The sequence below is a fragment of the Venustampulla echinocandica genome (genome assembly GCF_003357145.1).
Source record: "Venustampulla echinocandica strain BP 5553 chromosome Unknown scaffold_0, whole genome shotgun sequence".
Lineage (NCBI taxonomy): Eukaryota > Fungi > Ascomycota > Leotiomycetes > Helotiales > Pleuroascaceae > Venustampulla > Venustampulla echinocandica.
Genome location: NW_022474205.1, coordinates 6,004,432 through 6,032,253, shown reverse-complemented (window position 1 = coordinate 6,032,253; position 27,822 = coordinate 6,004,432). Strand labels below are relative to the sequence as shown.

Sequence of the window (27,822 nt, the reverse complement as noted above, 5' to 3'; positions counted from 1 at the left end):
TTCATCATCCCGTCTTCAACCCTCATTTCTCTTCCTTGGCTTTCTTCTCCTCAGCAACACAATCTTTGAATCCCTCCCCTCTAAGAGAACTAACTCCCTTTCTAATAACTGAGCTCCCGATAGCTCTAGCATCTCTCTCATAAACCACATTAATAACCATCAAACTACACACAAAAAGCCAAACGTCACCACCTCTGATGCCCGTCCACCATCCCCTCTTCCTTCCTACTTTCCACAAACTATCAATACTCGCCCGTAAGCTATACAAGAATTCATTTCTGGCCTGCTTTCTGACCAAGAAGCCCCACAAACCGCCCACCATGCCGCCGAAGAAGAAACGCTGCGTGGCTAGGAGGTGGCGGGGAAGGAGTTGCTGGATGAGACAAATGGCGCCCCAGGAGGTGCCAATCGAGCCCGCGGCGAAAGAGGAATAGAGCAGGATCCGGGAGGCGAGTTCATTAAGAGTGGTGATGGGCGCGCGATAGAAGGATTTGTAGCGTGGTAGGGAGAGAACAACGAAGAACGCGGTGAAGAAGCGGGTTAGTTTGGGAAAGACCCGGATCCAGTATGTGACGTAGGTGCGAAGGCAGGACGGGTCGGAGGGGTGAAGAGTCGCACATGTTAGGGACGTAATTAGGGGGTGGGCAGCAGAGGTTATAGGGGATATGCTGGTGAGTTTCTCGGAGAGAGTTTTGCTGTCTGGGAAGAGGATGGGAGAGATAAAGGGGCTAAGAATATTAGCAATAAGCCACACAAGGGAGTGAAATGGGACATACGGATAGTTGAGGCGAGCCATTTCGGCAATGTTATCGACTACTTGGTATGGGCTTGGCCAGGATAGGTGTGTTGGATAGTTCTCCGGACGGGGATGAATATACTGCGGAGAGTTATTGGATATAAAGCGGCCATATGCCTATAAGGGTCAGTCAATTATCCCAGTACGGATACTTTGGCGTTTCCTACCTCTGGGAAACAATCCCGATCAAAAACAAAAGCATGCATCAATTGCCCACAGGTCAGAGGGAAAAGTAACCAACTACCCCACCACCAAGGCCGCTCCCACCTACTGCCTTCTTTGCCCCAAATCCAGCCCTCATCCTCTGCATGGTTATACGCAAATTCAGCTGCTCGACTTAACGCGTATATGGAAATAGTAACCCGAAGCTGGTCGCTGGGATATACGGCTAGCATAAACCCAGCAAGACTAGCACCTACTGCAGGAGCAAGTGTTGATGTGAGGGTTCGCGTAGTCCGTTTATTCCTCTGGCGGAAGGGCCGAGCTTCAGGTGCCAGGAGATGGGCTCGCAAGCGTGTAAAGAAGCGAAAGAGGATGCGGTGGAGGAGGAGGATGGTAGAAATAGAAAGCGACAGTCGAAAATTCGGTCCTTTCCAGAGGGGAACTTTCTTCCCACTCCAGAGACGATCAGCATCTCAATTCACATAAATGGCCATAATATCGCGAGAACCTACTGTATTTTATCCCTTCCTAGTAACCGCTCACTTATTGCTCCCCATGCCTTCAACCCAGCACCGGTAGCAAGAAACAGTCTCAAACTCGCCCTCACAGCCGCGGCATTATGATCATCGCGTCCCGGTCTCTCAAGGAGCTTCTCGACCTTTGCGACGGTGGGCGCATTCTTCTTTAAGACTTTGGATCGCGAGATTATGAATTTGTGGAGCGTCTCATATTCTTTGGGGGATATTGTGTAACGCAGCGCGTTACGGAGGATTGGGTCGTCGGCGGATGGTTTCGCGGACACGGGACCGCGTGATGGCTTGGGGTCTTCTCCTGAAGTCGAAGCCATTGTATGGCAAGTATTGTGTATCCTGAATCCGTTGTTGGCATTCTTGCCGCATAGGTAGGTCGCCCAAAGATTATTAGTCTGACGACATGTGCTTGACCTCGGCTTCTTAGTCACCCACGTATCAACGGCCCACCATGTGGCCCACCTGCATTGAGCGAAACTACTTGGGCAATTTCACAGAATGGGCCAATTGAACAACTCGGCATAACAGACAACTCAATTAATAATTATTATGTATCCTTGCTTTTGGAAGCAATATCCGATTAGTTAATTATACATCACGAATTATTCCCAAAAAAGTTCCCACTCCACCTCCGTCCAGCAACTCCAAAAGCAAGCTCATACACGGCACTATGCTTCCCAACCCATTAATCCAAATCAGTAGTTATCTCATTACCAGAAATCTCATTAGCAGAGATCTCATTAACAGGAATCCTATCCCTAAGCCATGCAAGTGTAGCTTCAGTCCCCTTCTCCAAAACCGTATATTTGGGTACTCGAAACCGATTTCCACTAACGTCCAGTCGTTCGAGACCACCCGGCCCGCCAAGTAGACCAATCCGAGGACTAAGGCTGCTTATATCATTGCTGCTGCAATCCAAGGTTCTCAAGCCTCTAACGGATTCCGGCGAGAGCTCCCTGATGGTATTATGCGACGCGAAGAGCGTGATTAGGGACGGAAAATGCGACCTCAAGGCCGGGAGAAAGGTCAGTCGGTTGAAACTAATATCGAGTTTCTCCAGTTGCGGTGCTTGCACATGCTGTATTATTGGTTGTAAGGAATTGAATGTGTTGGAGCTGATGTTTAACTCCTTCAACACGGGGAGTTCTAGATCGTCCTTCATGAATCTGTCGCTAGTCAACTCATTGTGAGAAAGGTTCAATGTGGTCAAAGTAGCCGCGAAGAACGCGATGGAGCTCGGAATTTCGTTGAATTTGTTGTGGTGCAACTCTAGCACTTTAATATTGTTGTTTGTAGCGACATGGGCAGCTGCAACTGGGTTGAGAGAGTGTGATTGGGTGTTGGATCGATCGAGAATATTTCCAGTTTTGACCGGCCACTCACACGAAGGCGACCGTAACGGGGAGATGGGCGATACTGGAGCAGAGTAGAATGCCCCTTCAGATCCAAATTCTTTGTCTGTTTCGTGTTCGGGAGGTGCCATTCTTGCTTTTAGCGCACGTTTTATCTCATCTGTTGACATGCTGGCGAACTTCCGGTCTCGCAATGGGTTCCCACTAATGTGGAAAACATTAAGATTGTCCATCGCTCCAATTCTATCATCCAGAACTTTGATGTTATTGCCATTGAAATCCACATTCTTGACTTTGGCTAGCATGACAAATCCCTCGGGGATGGTGGATATGTTGTTATCCTCGGCTGCAAGTGACAAAAGAGACTGCCACGAGCTCATATCGGGAAGACCAACGAGGCGATTAGATGAACAATTAAGCTGCTGGAGCGACGGAAGGCGGAGTTGATCAAAATCTGTGAGGCTAGTGATGGCATTGCTCGAAATATCCAGGATCTGAAGCTGTGGGAGTTCTTCAATCTCGGAGGGAACAAGGGTATCGGCAAGCTTGTTCTTCGAAGCAAAAAGTTCGATAAGGGGCACATGACGTAGCGCCTCGAGGGCCAGAGAGGTCAAGCTGTTTTCTCTAACGTTGAGCACTCGCAAACGCACAAGTTCTGCTAATGCATCTGGCAAGGAAGTTAGAGTATTGCCCTGCAAATCTAAAACCTCTAGGTTGCGGAGGCATGATATCCTCGTGTCTAAAGACCCCGATAGCTCATTTCGTCCAAGCTTTAGGTCATGCAAGGAAGTGATTTGTGAAATGGTTTCAAAGCAATCGTTCCCGAGTTTGTTGTTTGACTGTGAGAGTCAGCACTGGTAACGGGTATCATTTTTTAGCCACTTACAAGGTTCAGTGTTGTTAGAAGCTCAAGCCTCCTTAATCCGACAGGTAGCGCTATCAGGACATTTCCATGCAGATCTAGGGTTTCCAAGCCTCCGAATTGATTTCCTTTAGCGTCTTCATCATCTAGGCTTTCACGGGGAGCAATATCAGGGAAAACATGATCTCCGATCAATTCGAACTCGTTATCGGCAGCAACGAGTCTGATGAGATCGACGGCTTCAGCCCACGAGCCATCTTGCGCACCAATAGCCTCCAGACTATACATATTCAAAATGTCTTCGGGAAATTCCTTGAACCCCATGGCAGCAATATTGAGTCTTCCATCCGATCGAGCGGCATCGATACGCTTACGAAGTAAACCTTTGATATCATTCTGATTGACTTTTTGATTGAATGGGTCATCTGACAAGCCAAAATCAAAAGTACCTGTGGCAATGACAGGAACTTCTTCCTTCCTCGCAGGGTCGATGTTGGGCGCTTGTTTGGCTGCGGCCCGCTTTGCAGCTTTGGCTTTGGCTATTTGGTCACGAAGTGCAAGAGAAGATTTTCGCGGTGTTAGCTCCTGATTCGCATTAGATACAGAGGTTGCTGTAGTCGCCGATGAGACCTTGKAAGTGATTGAAGCGGCTTCTGATGATGAATTTGAAAATGTAGGAGGCTTCTTTTTGGAGGCGAATCCAATCCGGTCGATGTCATTAGATGAGTCTAAACTCGGCATCGAAGGCTTGCGGAACAGTCCATTCACAGAAGCACGCGGCTTTAGAGGCCTCGCGGAAAGGGTCTTGCTTCCTGACTTTATCGGTGGGGCCCTAGCTGTAGATTTGCCCAGAGACGGAGAAACTTGCTGTGTTGATGGGCTGAACACGGGCGATGGGAGTTTCGACGATGATATATTAGGTGGCAAAGGTGAATTGCTCGGGATAATGGAGAGCCTCTTAGATGTCCCCGTACTAGGACGTTTAGTTGGAAATTGGGCGCCGAAATTAGGTGGAGGGCGGAACGTATTCGTAGAAGCACGGAAATCTACCGGGGCAGATTTGCCCGGGCCAGCACTCGAATTTGGCCTCGAGTTAGAGGAACGAGATGATGGCGGCCTCATCGACCCATCTGCCTGATGACTAGACCCAGGCCGCGAAGTCTGATTGCTTCTGGATGGTGGCCGCATTGGATTATCTGAACTGAAGAAGCTCGAACCTCTCCTTCGCACTGCCGGAGAGGACGGTATATTCTGCAGAGTTTCGATTGCCCGCTCTGATAATGATGGTCGCGGCTTTCGGGCCGGGCCGGCTGCGCTGGAGGCTTGGTCTGTTGGTTTCTCAGGATTTGAACCATCATCTTCCTTAATATGTCCCTCTGTCTGCCTCAATCCCCGACCAACCTGTCCTTCGCCAAAGAACGTTCGCGAAGGTTTTCTGACAAGTGTATCGTGGCTGATCCGGCGCGAGACACGTTTGGTAGTTGGGGTATAACTGGACGTGCCAGTCGACGGCTCGCGGTTTCTAGGGAGGACGCCGATCGAATCGCGCTTTTTACCGGGAGTTGAAGGTATGCGGGGTCTTGTTGGGGTTGCCAAAGACAAATTGTCGCGAGAGGGGGTGCTCCGTAAAATGGGATTGCTCACGCTGAGCCTGGGCGACTGCTGAAGATTTTCTCGAGATGGCGACGGACGCAGACCAGCTCGGGGCACGGGGAGCCTCGAGGGCCGTGGGATTCCAGATGCCCTGGGAGTTGGGGTGCCAATGGATTGATCCATGGTGACAAGGGCGGAGTGTTGGCGAAGAGAAGAGAGGTTAATCGGCGGTTTGGGTGGTCATAATGGTGGTGATCGTGAACAGAAATTGCCCTGTGGATGAAGAGGAGATAAGGGGCAAATAAGCAATTACTGCACCTCACTCCACCTATCTCAGGTCTTATCTAGAAAAAGCCAGCAGTGGCAGTAACCCCTAACTAACGGTAACGGTAGCGGGCAGCCTCTCAGACACTTCCCAATAAAGAATCTGATGGCACGTTGAAGCTCTCTCGCCCAAGAGTGGAATTTAGTCAATTTTTGTTTGTATTGATTCCACTAGAGAGCTGTTCCTAGCACCCGCAGCTTGCAGCTATGGGGTTCCCGTCTCACCGCCCCGGCCCGGCAACCACCGTGCAATGTCGCTGATATCTGTTATCTGTTACTACTATGTACATGTACTGTAGCTATCGACGTACTGCGTAGGTGCGTACAGTACCATGTAGACGAGCATGGATACAGCATGTCTTGATCATAATCTACCTTATATAGCAATGGGTGCCATTTAAGGTGCCTACCTACCCCTCGATGCTGATAATTCGTTAAAAAGAGACCACTTCCCAATCCGGTAGCTTGTTGAACCCCAAGGCTCCTTGCCTATTCCAGCCTTTCAGGGGTTACCCGCCGCATGCCGGCCGCTGCCCATGGCAACCGTCCGGCGCCGGCGCTACAATAATCCGCCCCCGGAGCCGCCCAGCCCTCTGCCCAGACCAACTCCCAGCCCTGCGTAATGTGACACTGTGTGTTCCCGCAGCTTGATTGATTCTCTCCTCCGCAATCTTCATCTTCATCGTCACCGTCACCTTTCCTGTCGCAATACCCTTCACAATCACCACCTCGAACACAGTCTTCTTGCCTCACAGTCGGACCGCATTTGTTGCCAATTGTCTCGCGCCCTTCCAATATCTGTCGCTCTGCTCTGCGACTAGCCCGCTGTGCTATCTGGGTGTTCGATCCTGACCCGCCCGGTGGCTCTATCGCTCGCTCCACCAAGGTGAAGGAAGGTGCGCCAGCTACCCCATACCGATCTGCACCTCGACGCCAATGCTAACCATTCAGCAGACGCCAACAATATTCTCACAGTTGCTATTGTCACTATTGCACTCATACAAAGGGTATGTCTTTATCTCTGTTCCGAATTGTAGTTGTGACCTACCGCTGACCACTTCAACTCGCAGACCTCTTGGTGACCGAATTGCTATCTGTGACAATGAGTTCCCAAAGTTCGTTCGAGGGGATATCTCCCTTAGATGCTCCTTCAACTCCTCAGAATGCCAATATTGGTCTGCCTGCTGGACAGCAGATCCATAGATCTGCTTCCCCAACCGCCTCGTTGACAGCTGCTCCGGGTACAGCATCACTACTCACGTCCTCCATGACCCCACCACCATCGTCGCAAAATATCAACTCACGAAACGCCATTACTGCGAATCGCATCTCTGCCACCCCTGAACCTCCCATCCTTACTTCTCCGCCGCCAACATTACTCAACGGTGCCAAAAGAGAAGCACATGTTGGCCCGCCTGTAAAGCCAACCTCGGAGCAGTTGGCCAATGCTTCTCCCGAGATGCTTCGAGAGATGCTAGAAGCAGCGCTTGCAGAGAATGCTAGATTGGATGCGGCAGCCTGTGAGGCTCGGATGTCGGCCGCTCATTACAAGCTACAGCACAATCTGCTCACAATTGAAAGCGAGGAGGCCATCAAGCATCTGGAAGTCGAGCACGAGATGACTCTTCGGGAGGTTGAGCTTCTTCAACATCGCGTCCAGGATGCCCAGGATCCCCCAGCCCTTGAACATTATAGAAACCGGTGCAGGCAGGTTGAAGCGGAATGCCGTAAACTCGCTGATGACTTACGGAAAGCAAAGAAAATCATTATTTGGAAGGAAGATGACGTCGCTGATCTCCAGGGGGAGGTTAGGCAGTTAAGAGAACGGATATCCCTGAACCGGAAGCACATCAACGAGATGCGTAGTCCCGGCGGCATCTTTCACAACCCTAGCCTCCATAATTCTCCAACGACTCCCAAGCAGTATCGGTCGACTCCTAAGCACACTCCAATGACAGGTCGATCTATTCGCCAAGCTCGTGATCATAGCCAGGAACCTTTCGCGGCCTTGCTACTGGCGGACAGGGTGCTGAGCCAGGAAAACAACAGCGCCCCTTCCACACCAATCGTCAACCGACGCCCTGATCACCGTACACCCAATAGGCACAACCGTGGTGTTCAGTCGTTGTCTTCACTGCCTGCTACGCCTGGATCTGCCCGACCGGCAACCAGCAATTCAACCCTCCTGCCATCTGCTCAATTCTCCCCTCAAGCAGAGGAGCGCGTTGCTACTGCATTTGCCAGTGGTATGAGTCAATATCCACGAGAGCGCCGCCGCAAGTCGCGCGACAGCACCATCTCCGCCTCTGACACCGAAGAGATCGCCCGTGCCGCGGTCAATGCATACCGTGAAGTCAGCCCGGACATTCAAGAGAGTCAGGCTAGCCAGAGTGCGACCGAGATGCTTCGTCTCGACCCTCGCGAATCGTTTGAGGTTGCCGCGTCGCGAACTTCCACGCCCATCCCTACTGGAGACAAGCACAGCAGCCTCCAACAGACCAAGATATTTGGATCCGTTACCAAGTCTGTCCCAGAGAAGAGAAAGCGCAGGGATGACGAGCACTCCAGTGATTACACCATCAAGAAGGCTCGCGCAGCTGGCAATGTTGGTCTAGGAATTGGTTTCGACGGTACCCGTGCATAAGGGAAATATCTTGACTCCATTGCCGCATAATCTTTTCTGCTATCCCCTTACGTTGGGCCAACTAACCCCGGGAAAATATTTCTTATGATGCTATGAATACGACTGTCACGGAATCATTTCTCTCCATTTTCGTTTGAGGATAATTGGTGCTATCAGGATGCCCAATCATGCAATTATTATTTCAGCTTCCCTCCACAAACCATTGTACAGTATTGGGAACTGCTGTTATGCCGGGATTTCATATTGCTAAATTTCGGCTGGTTTGAAAGCTTAGACGATATTCCGCAAAGTTCATCCACTCTTGCTTTACTTGATTAAGATAGCCATAGATAGCAGTTGCAGGGCCATAGCCCCATAGCTCATGAATACAATCCCCAATGTAACAATACTCTTCGCATTGTAACTTCTGTGACCATCGATCATATAGGGTAAAAGATATAATGCATCTACTAATGGTATCTGCCTTATAATCCACTATCTCTTTGCGAGACAAGGCTGAAATGCTCCGTTAGTGGGGTCACTTGTGGGTTGGTTGGTCGGATTCCGGTCATGACTAAGCCGGTGCTCCGCCGCTGTCGGTGACGAGTCGACGGTCCAAAAAGCTTGAGCTACATACCTACATCTTTCGTGTTTATCTAAGACACATCCAACCGTTGCCTGAGGATCCCTACTATAATAATGTTATAAAGACCAACCTCTCCCATTCAGCTCTCAAATACTTTGAGTGAAGCCTCAAACTATCACATAGAATAGTCGACATAAAATACCTAGGCCGTCTGGCTGCCTAGATCCGTCATCAATTTCAGACCCATACCATGGATCACGTCTCAGGCTCAGAAAAGTTGCCAGTCGACGAAAAGGAATCTCAAGAGGAAATTTTGAGAAGCATTCAGAAGGTCTTCGAACCTCAAGAGCAACATGTTAACGACGATCAGATGACGAATGAGGATGATGGTGATGATGAAGAAGAAGAACCAGAGATCGACCCAGAAGACCAACATGCCAGAACAGGAAGATTAAAATCAGTTTTGTCGTCACTAGACTGGCTGTGGAGCTCTGGATATGAACGGATGGACCAGGCCATGGAGAGCGTGGCCGATGGAAGTCGGGATCGTAAGTCAGGGGTGTTCAGAACTTTGTTCAAATTCAAATTCTTTTTACTCGGCGTTCTTGTGACCTCTGCCTTAAACGCTCGACTTTTTTTGCGTAACAGAATTTTACTGCTGTCAGCCTTCGGTCCCCTTTATGCTGGAGTCAATATTTTGCATGCACTGACTGGGTTTTAGCAAGATGGCGGATACCAATGGGAGAGTCCGGGATTCTTGATTTCGTTCTTGGGCTCTTGGGCGTACCTACTTTAACGTATGCCCTCAAGCTCCATATTTTGCGGCTGATCGGGAATTCATGCGCGGATACTGGTAAGTTTATCATATAATCTATTGGATGAAGCTAACTTCAACAGACGAGAATCGGGCTCGAGTCGTTTCTTCGAATTCCTTGCCTTCAATAATTCTCCAGCTAAGAGATACTTCGTTGCTGCAATTTACCGTACCGGTTTTATTCAATATATGCATAGACTATGGTAAGCTTTCTTAGGCCAGCCTCCCTGATGCCTAACTAACTTCATCAGAGCCTGCACAACAACAAGCTTCGAAATCCTCCTTAGGAAAAAGGCTTATTCATCTCATATCTAGTCCGACGTTTAGTATTAACAGAGCGCTTGTCGGATATACTTGCAAAATACTTGACCTTTTGATCACTCAACGTAAAGTACTTCCGTGTACTTCTGACTAAGTGCAGTGCTAACAAGAAGGCAGCATCTGAACTAGAACTCGCACCTGAAGAATCAGCCATAGTACTTTTGAGGATTGCAGCAGATAGAGAGCTTCTCTATGATATGGAGGATTTTGTGGCTCTGGTCAACACGGCTGTAGCCTACCTTCAACATGAAACTTTTCAGAAAGCCCTGGTTTTACATGGAGGTTTGGACACTACTGTCACAGTGTTGGTGGACTCGTATACTCGGTTCGACTCGCACCCGTCAATCGGCTCATCTCCACCGGGGCAAGAAGAAGCCAAGATACTCTCACAAATGCGCAGCAATCTCAATCTAGTCCTTTCAGATGTCTCAGCCCTCCCGGAATTTAAGGACACATGTCCAATCGTATCGCCGTTCAGCAGTTACCTTCGACGCTGGCTCTCAAGTCCACAACTTCAACTCCAAGTCTGTGCATGTATCATGTTGGGAAACTTGGCTCGTTCTGACGCGGCATGTGAAGAATTTGTCCATACATCTCAAGTGCATAAACCTCTAATTGCGATCCTTACTGATGCAAACGACCCTCAACTTCTCCATGCGGCGATGGGTTTCCTAAAAAACCTCGCCTTGCCTGTTAAAAACAAGGAAGAGATTGGAAATTCAGGGGTATTCGAAATTCTTCCGCGACTTTGGGCCCTCGACACCTTGCATCAAATACAATTTTCGTCGATATCCCTAGCTCGCCAGCTTGTGAACAATACACACAAGAATGCCCGAAAGCTCTGTGCGAGACTATCCGATGATCTAGACTCACCCGCACATATGCGCTCCAATCTCTCACTTCTCATTGCCCTATTTGACCGCACAGATGTCGAACCTACCAAAATGGAGATCTCCCGACTGATGGTAGCGGTATGTCGCGTGGTCAGTACTTCCACAGCCCGACCACCCGAAGAGATGGGACGCGTACGCAAAATGTTCTTCTCCATGCATCCAGAGATCGGCAGGCCCCTTGGATACATGGTCTCGCAAACGAAATGGCCGGCCTTGCGGAGTGAAGGCTGGTTTGTTTTCGCGCTTATGGCAAGGCATCCTGAGGGCGCAGAATACATCAGCTCGATGCTGCATGATGCCCCTGTCTTCCAGCCATTGGTTGAGGCCTTGACCGGGGAGAAATTAATAGCCCCCAAAGTCTCACCTCCATCTACCCCCCTCTTGGAAGCACAGGTCGTCGGTGACGAGTCCACTGAAAGTGCTTCCCAACCGCACCCACAGGCTGCCGAGATGGCAAGACTCGATCGGCAAAATGTTCTTGTGCTCGTAAGTGAACTATTAAAAAATTACGGCCCTGAGATGGCTGTGATGAGGAAAACTCTGTTTGAAGATCTGCTCAAGGGTGGTGGGGAGCGAGTGCTTTCTGAGAAGGAATCTGTGTCCTTGGGGCGCCTTGAGGACCCGACTCTCAAAGAGAAAGGGGCGGGGCCGGCTTGAACTATTGGGGCGCCCTAAGAAATCTTTGAATATTGGAGTTATCAGCGGTATTGGCCTTTAGATATCATTTTGCATACGGCTTTCAAGATGCATTGGGTTCGCGTAACGTACACGTGATAACCACCCCTTTTTTCAAGCTCGCTTAACAATGCTCTTTGTGTATAGAAAAACAACAATATTTTTGTTTGATAACATAAACAGAGTTATCGAAAAAGATAAAAGGGAATAAACTGCAGATAACTTTTCGGGCAACGAAGCACTGAGTCATTGCACCAAAATGCGCATTTGAATTAAGGCTACAACAGCGATAAAGTTTGTTTTCTATCCGCTGCTAGCCAGCAGTCCCAAGCTATTCACATGTACGAGACATAATTATCTACGAAACTATACCTTTTTTTTGAGAGGAAAACAGCACAAATATCTGGAACAATATCGAAACGGCCTTCACTACTACTCGCTAGTGCTACTTAGATAAAATTCCACAAGCGCCCATTAACCATCTCCTTTTCCCATCACCCACCAACGCCCTTGCATACAGAAAGCCACAGGAAAAGTAACCAGACACAGTCACATCCAAATCTTTTCACAATGGACGAATCGCTTCAGTCTCTCCACTCTCGCAGAGTAGCCTCTGATAAGTATCTGAGCATTATTGCTGCAGAAATGGGATTTGATGAGGATTGTTTTGTCCCAGAGCCTTCCAGGCACGCAGTCAGAACCCCTCACGCGACTACCAGTCGACGCCGGTTCGATGCTGTATCCAGACACGTTGGTCTAACTCCGCTTGACATGGACAGAGTCGTTCACGACGCAAGTTCGGCCACTCCTCATGAGTACACGAGCGTTGAGGTCGTCTGGGCCTCAGTAGGACTAGGAGATGTGTACCCATATGATGATGCATTTGACCTTACTACTGGTGATAGTAGAGGCTTGTCCATGCTAGAGGATCTTGCTGACGACATGGAAGAGAAATGGAGACAGGCCAAAGCTAAGCCCCCGTCTCCTCATACCTTGCTTTCTGAGATGGGCGGTAGTGCTCTGGAGTTTGACTCAGATATCTCCCTGCTCATGCTGCCCTCGCCACTGTTACCTCTTCCAAACCATGGCGGAGGCGTCTGGGCCCCAGGACCACCGCGTGTGTCGCCATATGATGATGCGTTTGACCCTACTACTGCTAGTAAAGGTGTGCCCATGCCAGGTAAGTCGCACAATGAAACGATGAATGATATTGCTGACGATATGGAAGAGAGATGGAGACAGGCTAAGGCCAATCCTAAGCCTCTTCATGCCTTGCTTGCTGAGATGGGTGGTAGTTCTCTTGCACTTGACTCAGATATCCCCCCGCTCAAGCTGCCTTCACCGTTGGTACCTCTACTGCGAGGCGGGGAAGACGCACAAGACTCCGAGTCTGACCTCCCCGAGTCTGCATTCACGGTCTCAGATTACTTGACAGGTAAGTCTAAACCGGTTGACAAGGATCTTCTCTAGAGACCCCGGTCCTATCGCGCTCTATTAGTGATATCGAGGACTCCGGTAAAGATGACAACGACCATCGACAGCCGGAGAACAGTAGTGTTACTTTGCGTACTCCCACGGCACGAAACAATAACAACGTGCACGTATCTCCTATGGTGGGCTCTGGTGGTCTGGGAACTGATTTTGTTAGCGGCATTTTACTAATCCCGCCGACCACTGTACCCTAATCCCCCCCGGCCCCCCTTAGATATTTATTGATTACTAGACCGGCCTTTACGGCACCTAGATATGCCAGGACACATGTGGTATGTCAGTTAGGTATGCGCTAGTACAAATAAACTACCCTAATATTCTATACAAATTTAGTACCTATTACTACTGTAACTTTAGTAACCTGGCTATGTCAACTTACCTTGTCGTGTAAGTTCCTATAATACTGCAGATTAATATAGCTTGAATATACAAGTACTAAAACAGCTACAACATTATGACCACGAAGCAATATTTACGGGAAAATTCCGCAACAGCAGCAACTGTTGGATCCGCAAGGTCCATAGGTGAAAGAGTGATTGATGGATTGATTCAGGTAAAGGGATAGGGGAGCCTCTAACTATATACAGGCGTAGACCGAAGTGAGATTTAATCCAACAGCAACGTTCCGTGACAACAGTATAATGCATGACAGGATGATTCAGATTAACTGGTCAATTAACCAACAGATTATCAGAGAGCTATAAGGAACGAATGTTATAACTCTCCGTATAGCGACTGGGGTGACTTCGAGGAGCCCGCACAGCCTTCGATAAGTAACAGCCCCTCTTTCCCATCCCGCTGAAATTGGTTGGTCTCTCACAGATAAGCGTGGTGACGCCGTCTGGAGTGTGCCATGGGTTAAACCACTGTACCTACCAAGGTATGTAGCATTCTGCTGGTGTCTTCGTGAAGAAGTCTAGCTTCCTGGGAGTGGAGCAACTTAACTGTAGCGGCAGCCGCCGCATCGGGTGCGATAATGACTTCTCCGTTTCCGTTTCCGTCTGGTAGATCCATATCCTCCAGAAAGATATTTTACTGTTAGTGGCTTCCTATCCCTATTGTATCCTAGGATAACACCTTGGTCCTGGAATTGCATATTTCGCTTGATCCTATATGCACCGACACGAGCCTGTAGAGGCAAGGCAATAGCCTGGAAATCTAGAGCGTCGGGGTAAGGGACTAGCACTCAAGCTTCCTTGGTTCTAGCTCTCTCACTGTCGTAATCGCTACGGAACATTGTCGAGTCTCTAACAGGTGTAAACTCACGAACAGAGGGCTCTCGTGAAACGGCACTACTAATCGACGGAAAGGTGACCTAGGTCGAGGCGTTTGACCCTCCACGAGCATAAGTAGCTTCTTAGCTCGTAATCAAGCGCCAGGATTCTAGAGGTTGATTCGACGGAATCAGAAAAGATGACCGACCATTCCACGAGTAACGGGTCTATGTAGCTCTAGGGAATTAAGGATCAAAGTTCAATCAGAGTGTTTGGCTTTTGTATGTCTTAAAATTGTTCCTATCTTAGAGACGTAAACCAACATCCTCTGCCAACTCCCGGACTGGGAGAACTGCCTAGCGCCTGACGAGATGCTTTTATTGCTGCCTGCAATTATAAATTCCGTAAGCCTCTCTATCGCTCTGGTACTTTTGGCGTACAGAAGGAGAACTTTGTTTTTATTACTACTTGGCGAAATAGCTTACAAAGTATTTCGAGACAATGACAACAATGCCAAAGTTGACAACAGTATTTTAACTAACAACAGGCACTCAAAATGAAATCCTATTCTCCTACATCTTTTCCGCAGTGAGCTCGTACGTGTCTGGAATATCAACATCAAAATTCCAAAAAAAATTCAAAACTCAAAGAGACGTTTTAAACTTACCGAAAAGTGAATTTTTTGTTGAAGTTGAAATTGAAATCAAGGCGTTAGGATGGGAGGTTGATGGAAAGAAGAGAAGAGGAAGAGCCTGTCAAGATAACTATAGCTCCTGCCGTGTGGCTGGAGGGCGCGACTAGGAAGGCTCTGTGCTCATTCGCGAATGTGTCTGTTGTCTAATGAAGACATCAACGCGTGATCATGTCAACCGCTTTATTGGCTACAGCGAGGCCATTGTGCTTTACCCATGACTAACAAAAACCTCGTCAGTTCCTGGTTTGGAACCAAAGTAGGACCTGATGAAAAAAAAAGAGTAAGAGTAAGCTGAGTTTAAATATCTATGATGTAGCCAAATTAATTGATGACAACTTTCCACTTGTAACATGCGAAGGGCGGCAATGAAACAGCACAAGAACGCAGCATAATTAAAGGGCAAGGTTTCGCCGATAGGGGCAACTTTAAACGCAAACTCGGGGTCTTGAAGACACGCGCAACTAACAGATGACTAGGTTCAATCTAGATAAGATTAGATCCGCATCCTCTCCACAGCAGCACATAAAGCGCTCGCTGGGGTGAGAAAGGGGGCGAGGTGCCATTCCAGAAAGTGAACATAAAGCCCAGGTACCAGATTGATTGCACCACGCCCGGGATGTCGAGAAGGTAGAGTCTCGTGTCTGGAAGCCAGAATCCGAGCTCGTATGTCGAGATTTGCCTAAAGAAGAAAGAGCGATCAGTAGTAGACGCCAATCCGGCAGTGAGACTATGTATTATTAATATCCGTTAATCAGCATCTCGCAAGGGGAACGTCCAAAACGAATTCGACCATAAATGTATGTTGCATTGCGAAAGCATCGAGTGATCGATAAGCCTCATCTGTTCTGGAACCGATGGTAAGAGCCGACTCGATCACTGCAAGACTTTGTCAGTCATGGTATCTCTTGCTTCCTAATAGCATGAAAGTGAAAAAGAAATGAGCAAATCTCGCGCTACTTTACAAGTCGATGACTGCGAATACTACCGGGTATCATTCCACCTCCCCATACGCCATATCGATGCAAACCACCTCATGAACATGTAAGTGCAAAGCAAAACGCAATCAGCCAGCGAGTAAAACGACGCCACCAGTGACAATGAGAAAGGATAAGCAAAATAGGGCAGTAACAACAACTCAGGTGTCCTGGATAGGTCCGATAAGTTGTTCGTGAACATGAGCAAGATGCTCACGTTGAAGCTCAAAAGAACTGTAGTTGCCTGCAAGGGTGGAACCAAGGATGCTCTGACGGCAACGGTCTTCGAGGTACTGCAAATCGCCCATTCTCTTTTGCATGTCTCTATAAGCATTAGAGAAACACTCTAGAACCTTGTTCGTGTTTGAAGCTCCGCCTGATATATCATTGTCCGGTCTGTTGGGGTCAAGGATGGATATCTTTGTCGTTGCGCCTTTGTAGGCAATGTTCGGAATTTGAGCCTTATCATTGTCAGCAAAACTAGTTGTTGACTGGGGTACTGGAAGGGATGAATCATACCTTTGGAATATAAGCCGGCGGCTTCATGGAAATCGCTGTGGTAGTAACATTGAATTGATTGCCGTACAAGTCGAAGAACTCCATCAGAATTTCGCCGAGATGATGCTCTGGGATCATGCTCCTGCTCTGAACCTGTGGCATGTGCTGGAGTAGACTTACAACGAGACAGATAACAGAGAACCCACCAATGCCTCCATTTGAAGGCTCATTAAGACCCCTCATCGCAAGGACATGCTTGATTAATGTGACAAGGATGGGCATGGCGGGGAATTCAGCCTTCCACTCCTGAAAGGTCTTGTTCGCGATCAAGCCAGTGTCATTCTCAAAGGAGATATCCACTCTCAACCCAGTAACTCTATCAATGTACTTGACAAGCGGGACTTTGGCCTTGGCGATCACTTCCACTGACCCCTCAATAGGTATTTTCTGGCTCCTTAAGAAATCGGCAAATCTCCAGAGGTCCCTATTCCTGTATTTGGGCCAACCCGTTCGCGTATAATCCTCCGAAACGCAAACCAGATCCATATCGGAAACTGGCAAGTACAGACCAGCTGGAAATGAGCCAAATGGCAGAATTTCGACATCTGAATAGCGCCTCCTGACACTGGTCCGGAGGTCCTCAATAAGCTTTGCGCGGATGACTTGCTCGAAGTGGCGGGGCTTGACGTAGTAATAAAAGTCAATAATTTCTTTATGCAACCTGAAAGATATGAGCGAGAGACAATCAGCATGAGCGTGTGCCACTTACCAAAGACCCATATTGGCACTATTAGAATGATCGATCTCGACCCAGGGAGTACCCGTCGAGTTGGCAGGAATCTTCCATGATGATACAATTTTACCGTCAGATGGTCCCTTCTTTCCCTTGAGTGGGCCCCAGATCTGGGGAGGGCCTTTGAGCTCGTCTCTGATGGTTCGTTTGCGATTACCTAATGCCGGATCTGAAGCAAAGTTTATGGCTGGGGCTGGCTTGGAGGGAAGCGTGACAGGATGTTTGCTCGGCAATTTGATTTGTATAGGACCAGTCTCGCGAGGAACCATTTGTGGAACTGGGGGAACCTCATCGCGTGGGCGAGCAGCATCACGAAGAACCTGTTCATCGCGAAGCATGCGAACATCGCGAGAAGTCTCCTGTGCGGGTGGAGCAACCTGCTTCCCGCGAGGGCGAGGGCCTGTTGGAGCACCGGGAACACCGTTTCCAGGGTGGTCAGCTGGTCTGTATTGGTCACCAGTCAATTCATCATTATCGAGATCAAAAGAAATAAAATCGTCGATTCTAGCCTCGGCTTTTGTGGCGTTCTCTGTACCAGTGACACGAGCCTTGCGGATTAGCTTGACCACGTCCTTTTTCTTCCGTTGCGAGTCATCTGGAGGTGGTAATGCTGTGTATGGATCTGGATTGGACCATCGGGGGACACTGTCGCCATCTGCGGCCTTAGTCTCCATACGAGGTTGCTTTTTCTTGGGTTGTTGAGCTTCATCGCTGCTTTCGTTTTCAGACAAGCTCATTTCAGCTTCATCGCTATCTGACATCTCCTCGATGGGCCGATATCTATACGACGGACCCTTATCTTCATCTATGCCTTGCATAAGCTCTGGGGTAGGGGCACGGGTTGTCTTCAAAAAAGCTCGATCTGACGCGCCCTTACGGCCGCCGCGACCGCGATACCCACCACGTCCGGCACGCGGGTTGTCATTGTAACGTTGGGAATTATAGCTGCCGCGCTCATCGCCACGGTATTGCTGACGGGCTGATTGAAAGTGACTGGTAGGGCCATCGCTATAGCTCTTTGGGCCAGGTGGTGGTCGTGGAGGGGAAAGGGATCGAGGCCGGTAGCTATCTCCTTCCCGTTCACGGCGACCGAAGTCCATAGACGGAGGCGCATCATAGCGGAAATCGAAGCCGTCACCACGAGGTCGATCTTGTCCAGGAGCGCCGGGGTAGTCATAATTATGTCTAGGCGGAGATCGACGATCATAGGAAGGTCTAGACTCATAGTCGGCTCGCCCACGGAATTCGTACATCGGTGGAGGGGGTGGTCCTGGGGGATATGGAGGGCGGTTTTCATCCTGGCGACGGTAACTGTAGTTTTCACTCTGGGGTCGGTATGAATCGCCGCCGCCATAGGTACCAGACGGCCGGTTTCTTGCTGGAGGGGGCGCCTTTCGCGACATTTTTTGGAGTTGGTCGTGGTGGTGATCCTTCGTCGCGGGGGGAACGGAGTACGAAGTAATAAAGGATTCGCGATCAAGAGGTTTGAAGAATGGAAGTTGAAAATTCGCGACGCACCACTTTAGGCTTAGCGTGCTGAGCGGTGTTGTCTCCCTGCAGTCTCATCACGTGCGTGTAGACAAGGCTGTGTTTATTTTGATGCAAACTTGGAACAGCAAGGGCTGAAGGAAGTACTTGCAGCATATTATAGGTGTCCTACGTAGGAGCTTGTACCATATATAGGTAGTACTTAAAGACACTTGAATTCTAAGTAGCTATTTTCCTACACATAATTTGTAGCAATATACCTTTGTCTCTACGTTTGTCTCTACCACCAACTGTTATGCAAGGCTGCCCCCTCGATTCTATGCAAGCATGTGATCTAAGCCCAGGCCGAGCAAGCGCATGCCTTGCCTTGCCTTGCCTATTATTATTTGTACTGAATGCGCCGCTCTACCACACAATACGACTCTGCCGCCGGGGGCTTGAATATATTTATATTCGTAATTATCTAAACACCTCTTTTCTCTTTTATTTGGATGCAATGCCGAGTGATTGGTACCTTGGGCCCATCGAAGTTGCGGATGCGATCGCAGAGCAGAGCTGAATCCTGAGCCCGGTCCACGAAGCAAGCCTGTTTGCCCGTCGGCAACAGTGACGTTGTAGCAAATGGCTGCGTTTGTACGTCTACACTGCCCTGCCCCCCAACTTGAAACAACAAACATTATCATGACTGATGCCTCTCCACGAAGGACACTCCCTGGATGATGGCCTCCACTCCGAGTTCGAGCAGGAAAAATGGATCTCCTGATGGAGACCCTCAAGCCAACCATGACCCAAACCCCCCAACCGTAGCCGCGTTCTCGCCGGTGACACTCTCCCAGGCCCCCTCAGCGAACAAGCAACGATCCACCATCCTCGTGCATCAGAAATCTCCCCTCCTTATTGCGACCCCTCCTCAAATCACACGAGCGTTGGCATATTCGCATCCGTTCCTTCTCCCGCTCAATAAGCTGGTTGGACTCTTAACATGGACGACCGAAGACCCATGGGAGAGCTTCTTGCTCCTCGCCGGCTTCTGGGCGGTGGTCTTATACGGGGATATAGTTATGCGGTTGGCAGGCCCGGTGGTGGTTGTAATGGGATTGATACTGGGCATGTATTCAAGACGATATTCCCCCTTGTCATCGACAGGTTGGACGAGAGAGAAGCAGAAGAAAGGTCACAAAAAAGCGGATTCGGAGGCCACGAATACGAAACATCAGAAAACCCTTGACGAGATTGTTCAGACGTTGAAGATATTTACATCGAGATGCAATGTGCTCCTCGATCCTATGCTCGAGCTCACCGATTTCCTTTCTACTCAAAGAACTGCCACGTCCGCCACAACGAGGCCGGCTCTCACGACTCTTCTACTGCGGATACTATTAGTGACCCCGCTGTGGATCGTTTTGACTCTCCGACCGATCCAAATTATTACAACGAAGAGGATCGTGCTAGTTGTAGGAACACTATTTTTGACCTGGCATTCAAGACCTACCCGGGTATCAAGAACCATATTGTGGAGATCGGCCCTCATACGCAGATTGTGTTCGGTCGTGACGGGTCTCCATTTCGCAGGTACCCCTGTTCCTGTAGTTACTGGAGAAAAGACTCGAACACCTTCCAGAACGCCGTCAGCGTGTCAAGAAGGTGCACAGCTGGCTGCTTCTGCAGCCGCTAAAAGACGGCCTGATGCACCAGGAGTTAAATTTACATTTATAATCTATGAGAATCAACGAAGATGGCTTGGTCTTGGGTGGACGACGACGCTATTTTCGTATGAGAGAGCGGCATGGACGGATGAACATCTCAACTCCGCGCCCACCAAGGACGGATTTGAACTTCCAGATGTTGAGGAGGGCACAGCAAGGTGGAGATGGGTAGAGGGGAGCAAATGGCTCGTGGAAGGAGCTGGTGAGTATGATGAAGGGGGTACCAAAGCAGATAATAATACCGATAATGGTGGACATGGATGGGTCTATTATGATAATAAGGTGAGTAGAGCTATCATCCACGTCTGATGACCTCGGTACTGCGAGGAGATAATCCCTCCGCTACAGTACAAACATTCAGACAAACCTTGGTTTATATTTGGAATATACTAATATGATTCCCAGTGGCAAAACGGTCGACGGGGCCAAGACGGCTGGGGAAGGTATACCCGCAGGAGGAAATGGTATCGCGACGCCGAACTCGTTGAGGTCTCTTCCAGCACCGAAATCACGCCCTCCCCAACGCCAACCCGCACCACCAGCATCGAAGCTGTAGCGCGCACCCCTGTGGCTACTACTACGCAGTACGAGCCACCCCCCGAATATGCTGAGAAAGCCAGCCTTAATAGTAGTAGCGACAAGGCTAGCGTAAGACAGGAAAGTATACGAAAACGCGCCGGGAGCCGTGCTAGCACTTTGAGCTACGCCAGTGAGGATGATAGGCCTCCTCGCCCTAATGAAGCGGATTGGGGGATTGGTGATGATGCTAAAATGGGATTGGAGTGACGTTCTCAGAAATGGATGACCATATGAAAAGACAAAGGTGTTTGGGGTTGGAGATGGAGATGGGATCTGATGCGTAGTGGATACCGCCATACTCACGCATCATGGCTTGGCGCTGCCCACATCTGCCTTCCGCGTCGAAAGCTCTTCGACTTGAGCAAGGGCGATCTGAACGGCGGTAGCGCCAGCCTGTACTGGTTTCATAAGCACTGAGCAGATACAACTCTGAACACGCCTTAGCACCAAGCCGGGTGCAACGGTCCAGCAATATGTTGCGGCGAGTGGCCATTTCCAACACCCAGCGGAGGGAATTTACGATTTGCGGAAGACAAATATAGCGGAGATGAGAATTCGAAAGATGCGCCGGACCTAGGTATCATATTAATTCAGCCAGATATTACAATAACGATCAGAAGCAGCTTGTCCGCAGGTTTAGCCAGCATTCTCTACTGAGAGCAATACTAGGCAGCTGGCAAAATGGAAATGCAGACATAGAACATACACATCTTAACTTAGCCGCTTAACGTGCAAACTACTACGCAGCAATTAACTTTTAATTTCATATATGCCCTCGTGTTACTTAACATTAATACCTTCCTTCGAGTAATGTGCCCCAGCGAAGTCCCAAAAATGTAAAAGCCTCGTAGCAAACCTGTAAGAATGGAGAAGATACTATCATTTTGGCTGTGAAGGCTTAGGACAAACGCTTTAAACGTCTGGTAGATCCGATTGATGTAAATGTCATTATGGAACCGGCAGAGAGGGTAATGGCCACATTGAAACGACGAGAAGAGGATGACTGCAAAATAAGAGTTCTGAGCAGGTTAGATCATTATCACATAAGTGTTATAAAGCTACCGAAATCTTTCCGAGTGCTAAGTAAGTTAAGCGGCCACCAGCGCTCACTCAAGTTATTTAGGCTCATCATGGGAGGATATCGTGATATTTATATGAGTTCTGGTACATAAATACAAATTCCTAGTCATTACGCATTACGCTGCCAGCTGGCTTGCAAGTCCACTCCCTCCAAACGAGTTCGTGCAAGCATCGAAATCTTTCTCTCGGTTGGTTCCAAAGTTATACATCTCTTTCCCTTACACGTTCTACGACTTCTCCCTCTCAAAGGCAGTCAGCCACATCTCCGATTGGAAGAAAATCCCATGGCAGATTGATCGTATCGGCCGTAACGGGTTAACGATATTGAAATCGAAATTTCGCAGCAACTATTTATGTCAGTAAATAGGTCCCACAAAGTAAAATCTTTCAAAACACGTACCTCGACGAAGACTTTATTCAATTCCATCATCGCGATATTCTTTCCCAGACACTGGTACTTCCCATAGCTAAAGATCAGCTCCAGCACGGACTCCATCGCCTTGATTTTGTCTGGCGTGTCTTCCAGCCATCTCTCTGGCCGGAATGCATCCGCGTCTTCGCCAAACATGTCCTTGTTTCGGAAAATGCCATAGGCTCCGTAGCCTATTTTCGTTCCTCCGGGTACAAATTGGCCGTTGATCACATCGCCGCCGGGGGGCACTTCCTTGGACATGAGTCCTACGACGGGAGGGAAGATACGCAGACCTTCCTTGATGACGGCTTGGAGGTAGGGCATTTTCCGCGCTTCGGCGTCTGAGATGGGGGATGAGATGGGGGTACTGGAGATCTCGGCGCGCAGCTTGGATACCACGCGCGGGTGCATTAGTAAGTACAGGAAGGTGGAGCGGATTGCAGTTGCGGTTGTATCGGAACCGGCCATACTGAATATGTTAGCATGTAGCTGTGGTAGCTGGGTGGGGAAATAGTGTACATCTGTAATATGGTCTCTGACTCGGCCTCTTTCTGGTTGAGTCCGTGGGCGATGAAAGAACCCAGCATATCTCGCTGTACCTTTTTATCGGGACCGAACCTCTTACCAACAACGTTTTTGGTGATGCTACTCAGAAGTAAGTGAATTGCCTCGGGGTGTAATTGCCTCTGATGGGAATCCAGTGGACCTTACCCTAGGATTTTCCCCAGACCCAGAGGATCCTTTTCAGAAGGCAGGGCAGCCTTTAAAATGCTCAACCGCAAGACCCAGTTGAGCCATGGGTAGATAGTAACCATTAATGCAGACGCAAAAACCTTCTCGACCTCCTCGATATAGCCGTGTAAATCTCTATCCATCTCGAGATATCCAAATGGTTCTCTATATGCCAGGTCCGAGATGACATCGAGAGTAAAATATTGTACTTTCCTCCCGAAGTCCAAGGGTTTGGTTTCTAAATCGGTCGACTTGTATTTATTCCGGATCAGCCTGATCAGGCCTTCTATATTCTTGTCTATGGTACCTTCCAGGTTCTCGTTCTCCTTTCCGGCATACTGCAAATTGTGTTATTTTGATGGTTCTGTGGGAATGGAGAATGCTGCGCTGAGTGACTTACCCCGGCGGCCATAATGGCCCGGAGCTCGTTGTGGCGGTCTTCATCCCGGATCGAGGCGATATTGTCCTGGACGGGATCAAACCGTACGCCAATGTACCATTCCGAGCGACGATATGGCGAACGCACCGCCAACATCCGGCGCATCACCTCTGGATCGCTGGTGACGAGGTCATTGGGACCGACTCTGGCCAGGGAGCCTGAATTGCACGAGTTTCCGTTAGCATGGCCGCATTGTTTGAGGGCAAATACAAGCACAAGCAAGTACTCTACACGGGATTTTCTGATTCCGACGTACCATACTTCCGGTTGACCTCCTGGAAATCCAGATGCATCTTGCCGCCCCAGACATGCTGGGCCAGCCATGTGCGCGTGAGACTGGCGACGAGGGGCCCCTTGAAGTGCCGCAAGCGATACCAACTGCGAAATGTCCTGAGGAGACACAGCGACACCAGAGCAACGAGGGCCAAAGAAATCCAATCTCCAACACCGGCGTGGCTGAGAGACCTCGAGATGGCGTTCATGATGCGACGACGTTCCACTGTGTCGGTAGCGACAACAGGACTTGTACATGCAATGAACGCGAACGTGGGGATCGGCGGTTTCTATACTTCGTCGGACATGGAGGTCTCCATCGGATCAGACCCGGCTGCTTGGGAGCCACGTTGGCACGATATAGATATAGCTCCAGAGGGAGTATATAAATACCTAAGGTACCTTACCTCTGCTGCTGGTACCGTACGCCCCGGCCATCCGCGTTTGCAATACCATATCCCATGGCATTATTGTGTAAAACGCGCCCCGAACGCAGCAGAACCCCCGTCCCAGGGCAGCTTTCCCGCGCAACACGCGTGGTTTGCAGGCTGGCGATTGCACAATTCCCATGGGCTAGGCGCCATTAAGCCTAGGAGGGGGATTAGGGGATTACGCGCTGCCCCGTTCATTACCGTTTATTACTAGTACAGTACAGTACATGTACGGCGGCAGCAGTAACCGTGGTAGCTCTCGTACAGTACATATTCCCGGGCGTATAGCTAGGCCCGAGCCAGGTTAGAGCCTACGCCCACGGAACGCCCCGCTAGGCGGGACTAAACTCAGCTCAGAGCGCTGTGCACATCACCACGGACTGCTGGCAGCAGTTAGCTCCATGGGGGAGAACTCTCGTAGGCCGCCGATAGGTTCCCTACACCAGCACAAGACTGTTGATCTTTGGCTGTCCCCAAGCTAAAGCTACCAAGGCCCAATAACAACGTACCCGGGGAGAAACATCCACGCACCCGCGCCGCGCCGCTGCAATATCAATAATAATAAGGAGGATAAATTAATGCTGGCGGGACGGAGCAGCAAAGCGCTATCCGCATGGGACTTTGCCCACATCCCTCCCCGCCCCGCCCCCCACTACAGGTGCCAGATGCCAGATGCCAAATGCTTTGTAAATGCTAAATACCACATTCCACGGTTTCTTGTATTTCTCCGTCACTCCCTATTTATTCCCCTATTCCTATCGTCATCGTCCCCGTCCACCTTCTCGGGTGGTTGCTTTCGCTACCGGTACTCTACGGAACATACCACCATACGTACAGAGCGTACGAGTACGTACAGTACATTGTGGAAATAATACATCCGTGGCCGACACCAACACCGACACCGAGCTCTTGATTCCTAGTGCAACATGGCCGAAGACCCCCTACCCGCAGCCGAGGTCAGTCGTATTGTGGCGCTCTGGTGGTGGGCAATGCGGTGCAGACGATTAACCAATGTGTTCTATGCAGGCGGTCGATGATTTTGATGACAATGATTCTGCCATCGCGACGGTATGGGGCCAGTGGCCTTCTTTTCTGATAGAGCCCAAGTTGATCCTTGCTGTATAGGAGGACTTCGATGACATGTGCTCGACGACAACCTCGATCGGCTCGAGTATTCTGAGATATCGACAAGAGAACGGGAGGACGTATCATGCTTACAAAGACGGAAGTGAGACATACATCTTTCTAGAATATACATGGGTTCCTGAGTTCTGACATAAAAATTTAGAGTACCTGTTACCTAACGACGAGGTGAGCCACGACCGAAGCCCTGTCCGGATCATCGCTAATCAGCTGCAAAGGGCGAAAATGACCGTCTAGGTATGGCAATTGGATTGAAGTTTGGCGTATTTCAAATTTGCTGATTTATACCAGATCTTCAACATCACATGTACTACCTGACCTTGGGTGGTAAATTGTTCATCGCCCCTATTCCAGAGGAACAGAAGCTCCACAGGGTGCTGGATCTCGGCACGGGGACTGGTATCTGGGCCATCGATTTCGGTATGTGTGTGTCCTATTTTCAACACACGAACAAGAATGCTAAGTTGATTTAAGCCGACGAATATCCTGAATCACAAGTATACCTTACCTAGTCGTTGGAGTATTCCCAAGACAATGCTGACAGCTACAAGGTCCTGGGCGTGGACCTCAGTCCAATACAACCCAGTTTGTGCGCTTGCCTCCCTTCCTGATTCTACACATAGGACTACATGCGTATTAACATCTCGTAGTACGCCGCCAAATTGCATGTTTGAGATCGACGATATAGAAGAGCCATGGACATATAGGTATAAATTCGACCTGATACACATGCGTATGATGGTTGGAACCATTTCCGACTGGGATCGCTGTTTCAAACAATGCTACGAGTAAGTTCTTAGCATCCTTCTTATAGGACGCTAAAACATATCCCTAACTCTCTCAAGCAATCTCAACCCCGGCGGTTGGCTTGAAATCAAAGACATAAAATTCCCCATCGAAGATAACGACAACTCATTTCCGGAAGATTGCTCCATCAAGAAATGGGCCGACCTCATTCTAGAAGGAACGACAAAGCTAGGTCGCCCTTGCAATACCGCGAAAGACTATAAGGCGCAGCTCATAAACGCCGGGTTTACGAATGTCGTGGAGATCGTATATAAGTGGCCCCAGAATAAATGGCCGAAAGACCGCAAATTGAAAGAACTTGGTAAGTTGAACTTATTTCTATACCGCCCCCTTTCCATATTTAATCATTTTTGCCTAAGAACGTGGGGGGAGGAAGTTAGCCCCAGTCTCATTCTACTAGAAGCTAATTACTATGCAACCTAGGAATGTGGATGCACGAGAACTTCAGCACCGGCCTGTCGGGACTTAGCATGGCGGTATTCACGCGAGGCTTGGGCTGGTCCCAGGAAGAATTAGAGGCATTTTTAGTAGGTGTCAGGAAAGATATGAAGAACACGAAGATCCACGGCTATTATCCAATGTAAGTAGAGTAGTATCCCCCCGGTAATCTTAGTAGTATAATACGGTGACTAACTTGATTTAGCTATGCGGTATATGGGCAGAGGCCGTTGTAGATATTCTATTACGGGGGTTTGCGGGTTAAAAAGATTCGATAAATAGCATTAGCATTGGCATTGCTAAGTTAGACTTGGTATATATCTACATATATATAGGTATATTTGTTCATCCGCAAATCAGCGCCCTGGCAAAAAGTCTTGCGTTTGCGAAATGTGTGAAGTGTGCGAATCAACTATCAATAACAATACGAATACCCAATGTAGGTACTCGTGGACAATAGTATGCTATTGCCATCATAAGTACGTAAGCATGTAGATTACAACTCAACTTTCTACATTACAATACCTCTATTCTAGACTAGTATAGCGAAGGAAGGAACTTTGTTTATTTTCTTCTGATGGCTAGCTTGGTAGTTTTCCTACTTGCTTTTGGAGGCTTTCGCTCCCCGGGAGCTGACGTGTCTAGTTTGCCAGAGCATTACTCCCCAGCAATACCCAAATATAACTCAATCGTTCACACTAAGATGGCTTAAGGGCAGTTAAGGTACTGCATCTTTTACTGTTTGTCCGGTTACTCGTTTTCGTTATAAGAAATGTCCGATTGAAGAGTCCTCTGAGCCCTAGACGACGGATAAGTGCCGGTTCGGAAGTTCGGTGGTTGTTGCCTACAGCTTGAATTATGATGTTGAGTGGAAGAAGGATGAGGATAGACTTGCCCGTTATATTACCCTTATTATCAAAGGCATGCATGCGCTTACGATGGAGATTTGAGAAGTAAAATTTTAGCGCCCATCTATCAAGCATGGCGCTTTATACCCGATATTCTACACATCCCAAGTGCTAATTTTCCGGTTTTTTTTTTGCATTACCAATGCGAGCCTACCAAGACCCGCTGCCATAGCCATATCGTTACAAGCCAC

At 49.0% G+C, this 27,822-nt stretch overlaps 8 protein-coding genes across 8 annotated transcripts; 5 read left to right on the top strand and 3 right to left on the bottom strand.

Annotated features, from left to right (window-relative positions):
• Positions 1–22: 22 nt before the first annotated feature.
• Positions 23–1,805, bottom strand: BP5553_01860 (Uncharacterized protein; the record flags this gene model as incomplete). Its single annotated transcript, XM_032010483.1, has 4 exons — positions 23–728; positions 777–913; positions 964–1,411; positions 1,471–1,805. 4 exons carry the CDS (start codon positions 1,803–1,805, stop codon positions 23–25), a joined length of 1,626 nt encoding a protein of 541 aa, XP_031874537.1.
• A 4,916-nt stretch (positions 1,806–6,721) lies between these two features.
• Positions 6,722–8,263, top strand: BP5553_01859 (Uncharacterized protein; the record flags this gene model as incomplete). The annotated part of the gene is made up of 1 exon (XM_032010482.1): positions 6,722–8,263. One exon carries the CDS (start codon positions 6,722–6,724, stop codon positions 8,261–8,263), a length of 1,542 nt encoding a protein of 513 aa, XP_031874536.1.
• An 815-nt stretch (positions 8,264–9,078) lies between these two features.
• On the top strand, positions 9,079–11,513 carry BP5553_01858 (ARM repeat-containing protein; the record flags this gene model as incomplete). The annotated part of the gene is made up of 4 exons (XM_032010481.1): positions 9,079–9,376; positions 9,550–9,681; positions 9,713–9,845; positions 10,064–11,513. 4 exons carry the CDS (start codon positions 9,079–9,081, stop codon positions 11,511–11,513), a joined length of 2,013 nt encoding a protein of 670 aa, XP_031874535.1.
• A 588-nt stretch (positions 11,514–12,101) lies between these two features.
• On the top strand, positions 12,102–13,001 carry BP5553_01857 (uncharacterized protein; the record flags this gene model as incomplete). The annotated part of the gene is made up of 2 exons (XM_032010480.1): positions 12,102–12,711; positions 12,760–13,001. The coding sequence occupies 2 exons, from the start codon at positions 12,102–12,104 to the stop codon at positions 12,999–13,001; spliced, it is 852 nt and encodes a 283-aa protein (XP_031874534.1).
• Positions 13,002–16,065: 3,064 nt separating this feature from the next.
• On the bottom strand, positions 16,066–18,598 carry BP5553_01856 (uncharacterized protein; the record flags this gene model as incomplete). Its single annotated transcript, XM_032010479.1, has 3 exons — positions 16,066–16,365; positions 16,424–17,123; positions 17,172–18,598. The coding sequence occupies 3 exons, from the start codon at positions 18,596–18,598 to the stop codon at positions 16,066–16,068; spliced, it is 2,427 nt and encodes an 808-aa protein (XP_031874533.1).
• Positions 18,599–19,402: 804 nt separating this feature from the next.
• Positions 19,403–21,175, top strand: BP5553_01855 (Uncharacterized protein; the record flags this gene model as incomplete). Its single annotated transcript, XM_032010478.1, has 2 exons — positions 19,403–20,671; positions 20,795–21,175. The coding sequence occupies 2 exons, from the start codon at positions 19,403–19,405 to the stop codon at positions 21,173–21,175; spliced, it is 1,650 nt and encodes a 549-aa protein (XP_031874532.1).
• A 1,100-nt stretch (positions 21,176–22,275) lies between these two features.
• On the bottom strand, positions 22,276–23,955 carry BP5553_01854 (uncharacterized protein; the record flags this gene model as incomplete). The annotated part of the gene is made up of 5 exons (XM_032010477.1): positions 22,276–22,395; positions 22,449–22,929; positions 22,980–23,105; positions 23,172–23,530; positions 23,593–23,955. 5 exons carry the CDS (start codon positions 23,953–23,955, stop codon positions 22,276–22,278), a joined length of 1,449 nt encoding a protein of 482 aa, XP_031874531.1.
• Positions 23,956–25,261: 1,306 nt separating this feature from the next.
• On the top strand, positions 25,262–26,959 carry BP5553_01853 (Uncharacterized protein; the record flags this gene model as incomplete). Its single annotated transcript, XM_032010476.1, has 12 exons — positions 25,262–25,291; positions 25,362–25,403; positions 25,461–25,563; positions 25,624–25,646; positions 25,697–25,715; positions 25,770–25,898; positions 25,953–25,975; positions 26,030–26,067; positions 26,129–26,266; positions 26,324–26,586; positions 26,709–26,865; positions 26,929–26,959. 12 exons carry the CDS (start codon positions 25,262–25,264, stop codon positions 26,957–26,959), a joined length of 996 nt encoding a protein of 331 aa, XP_031874530.1.
• Positions 26,960–27,822: the final 863 nt, after the last annotated feature.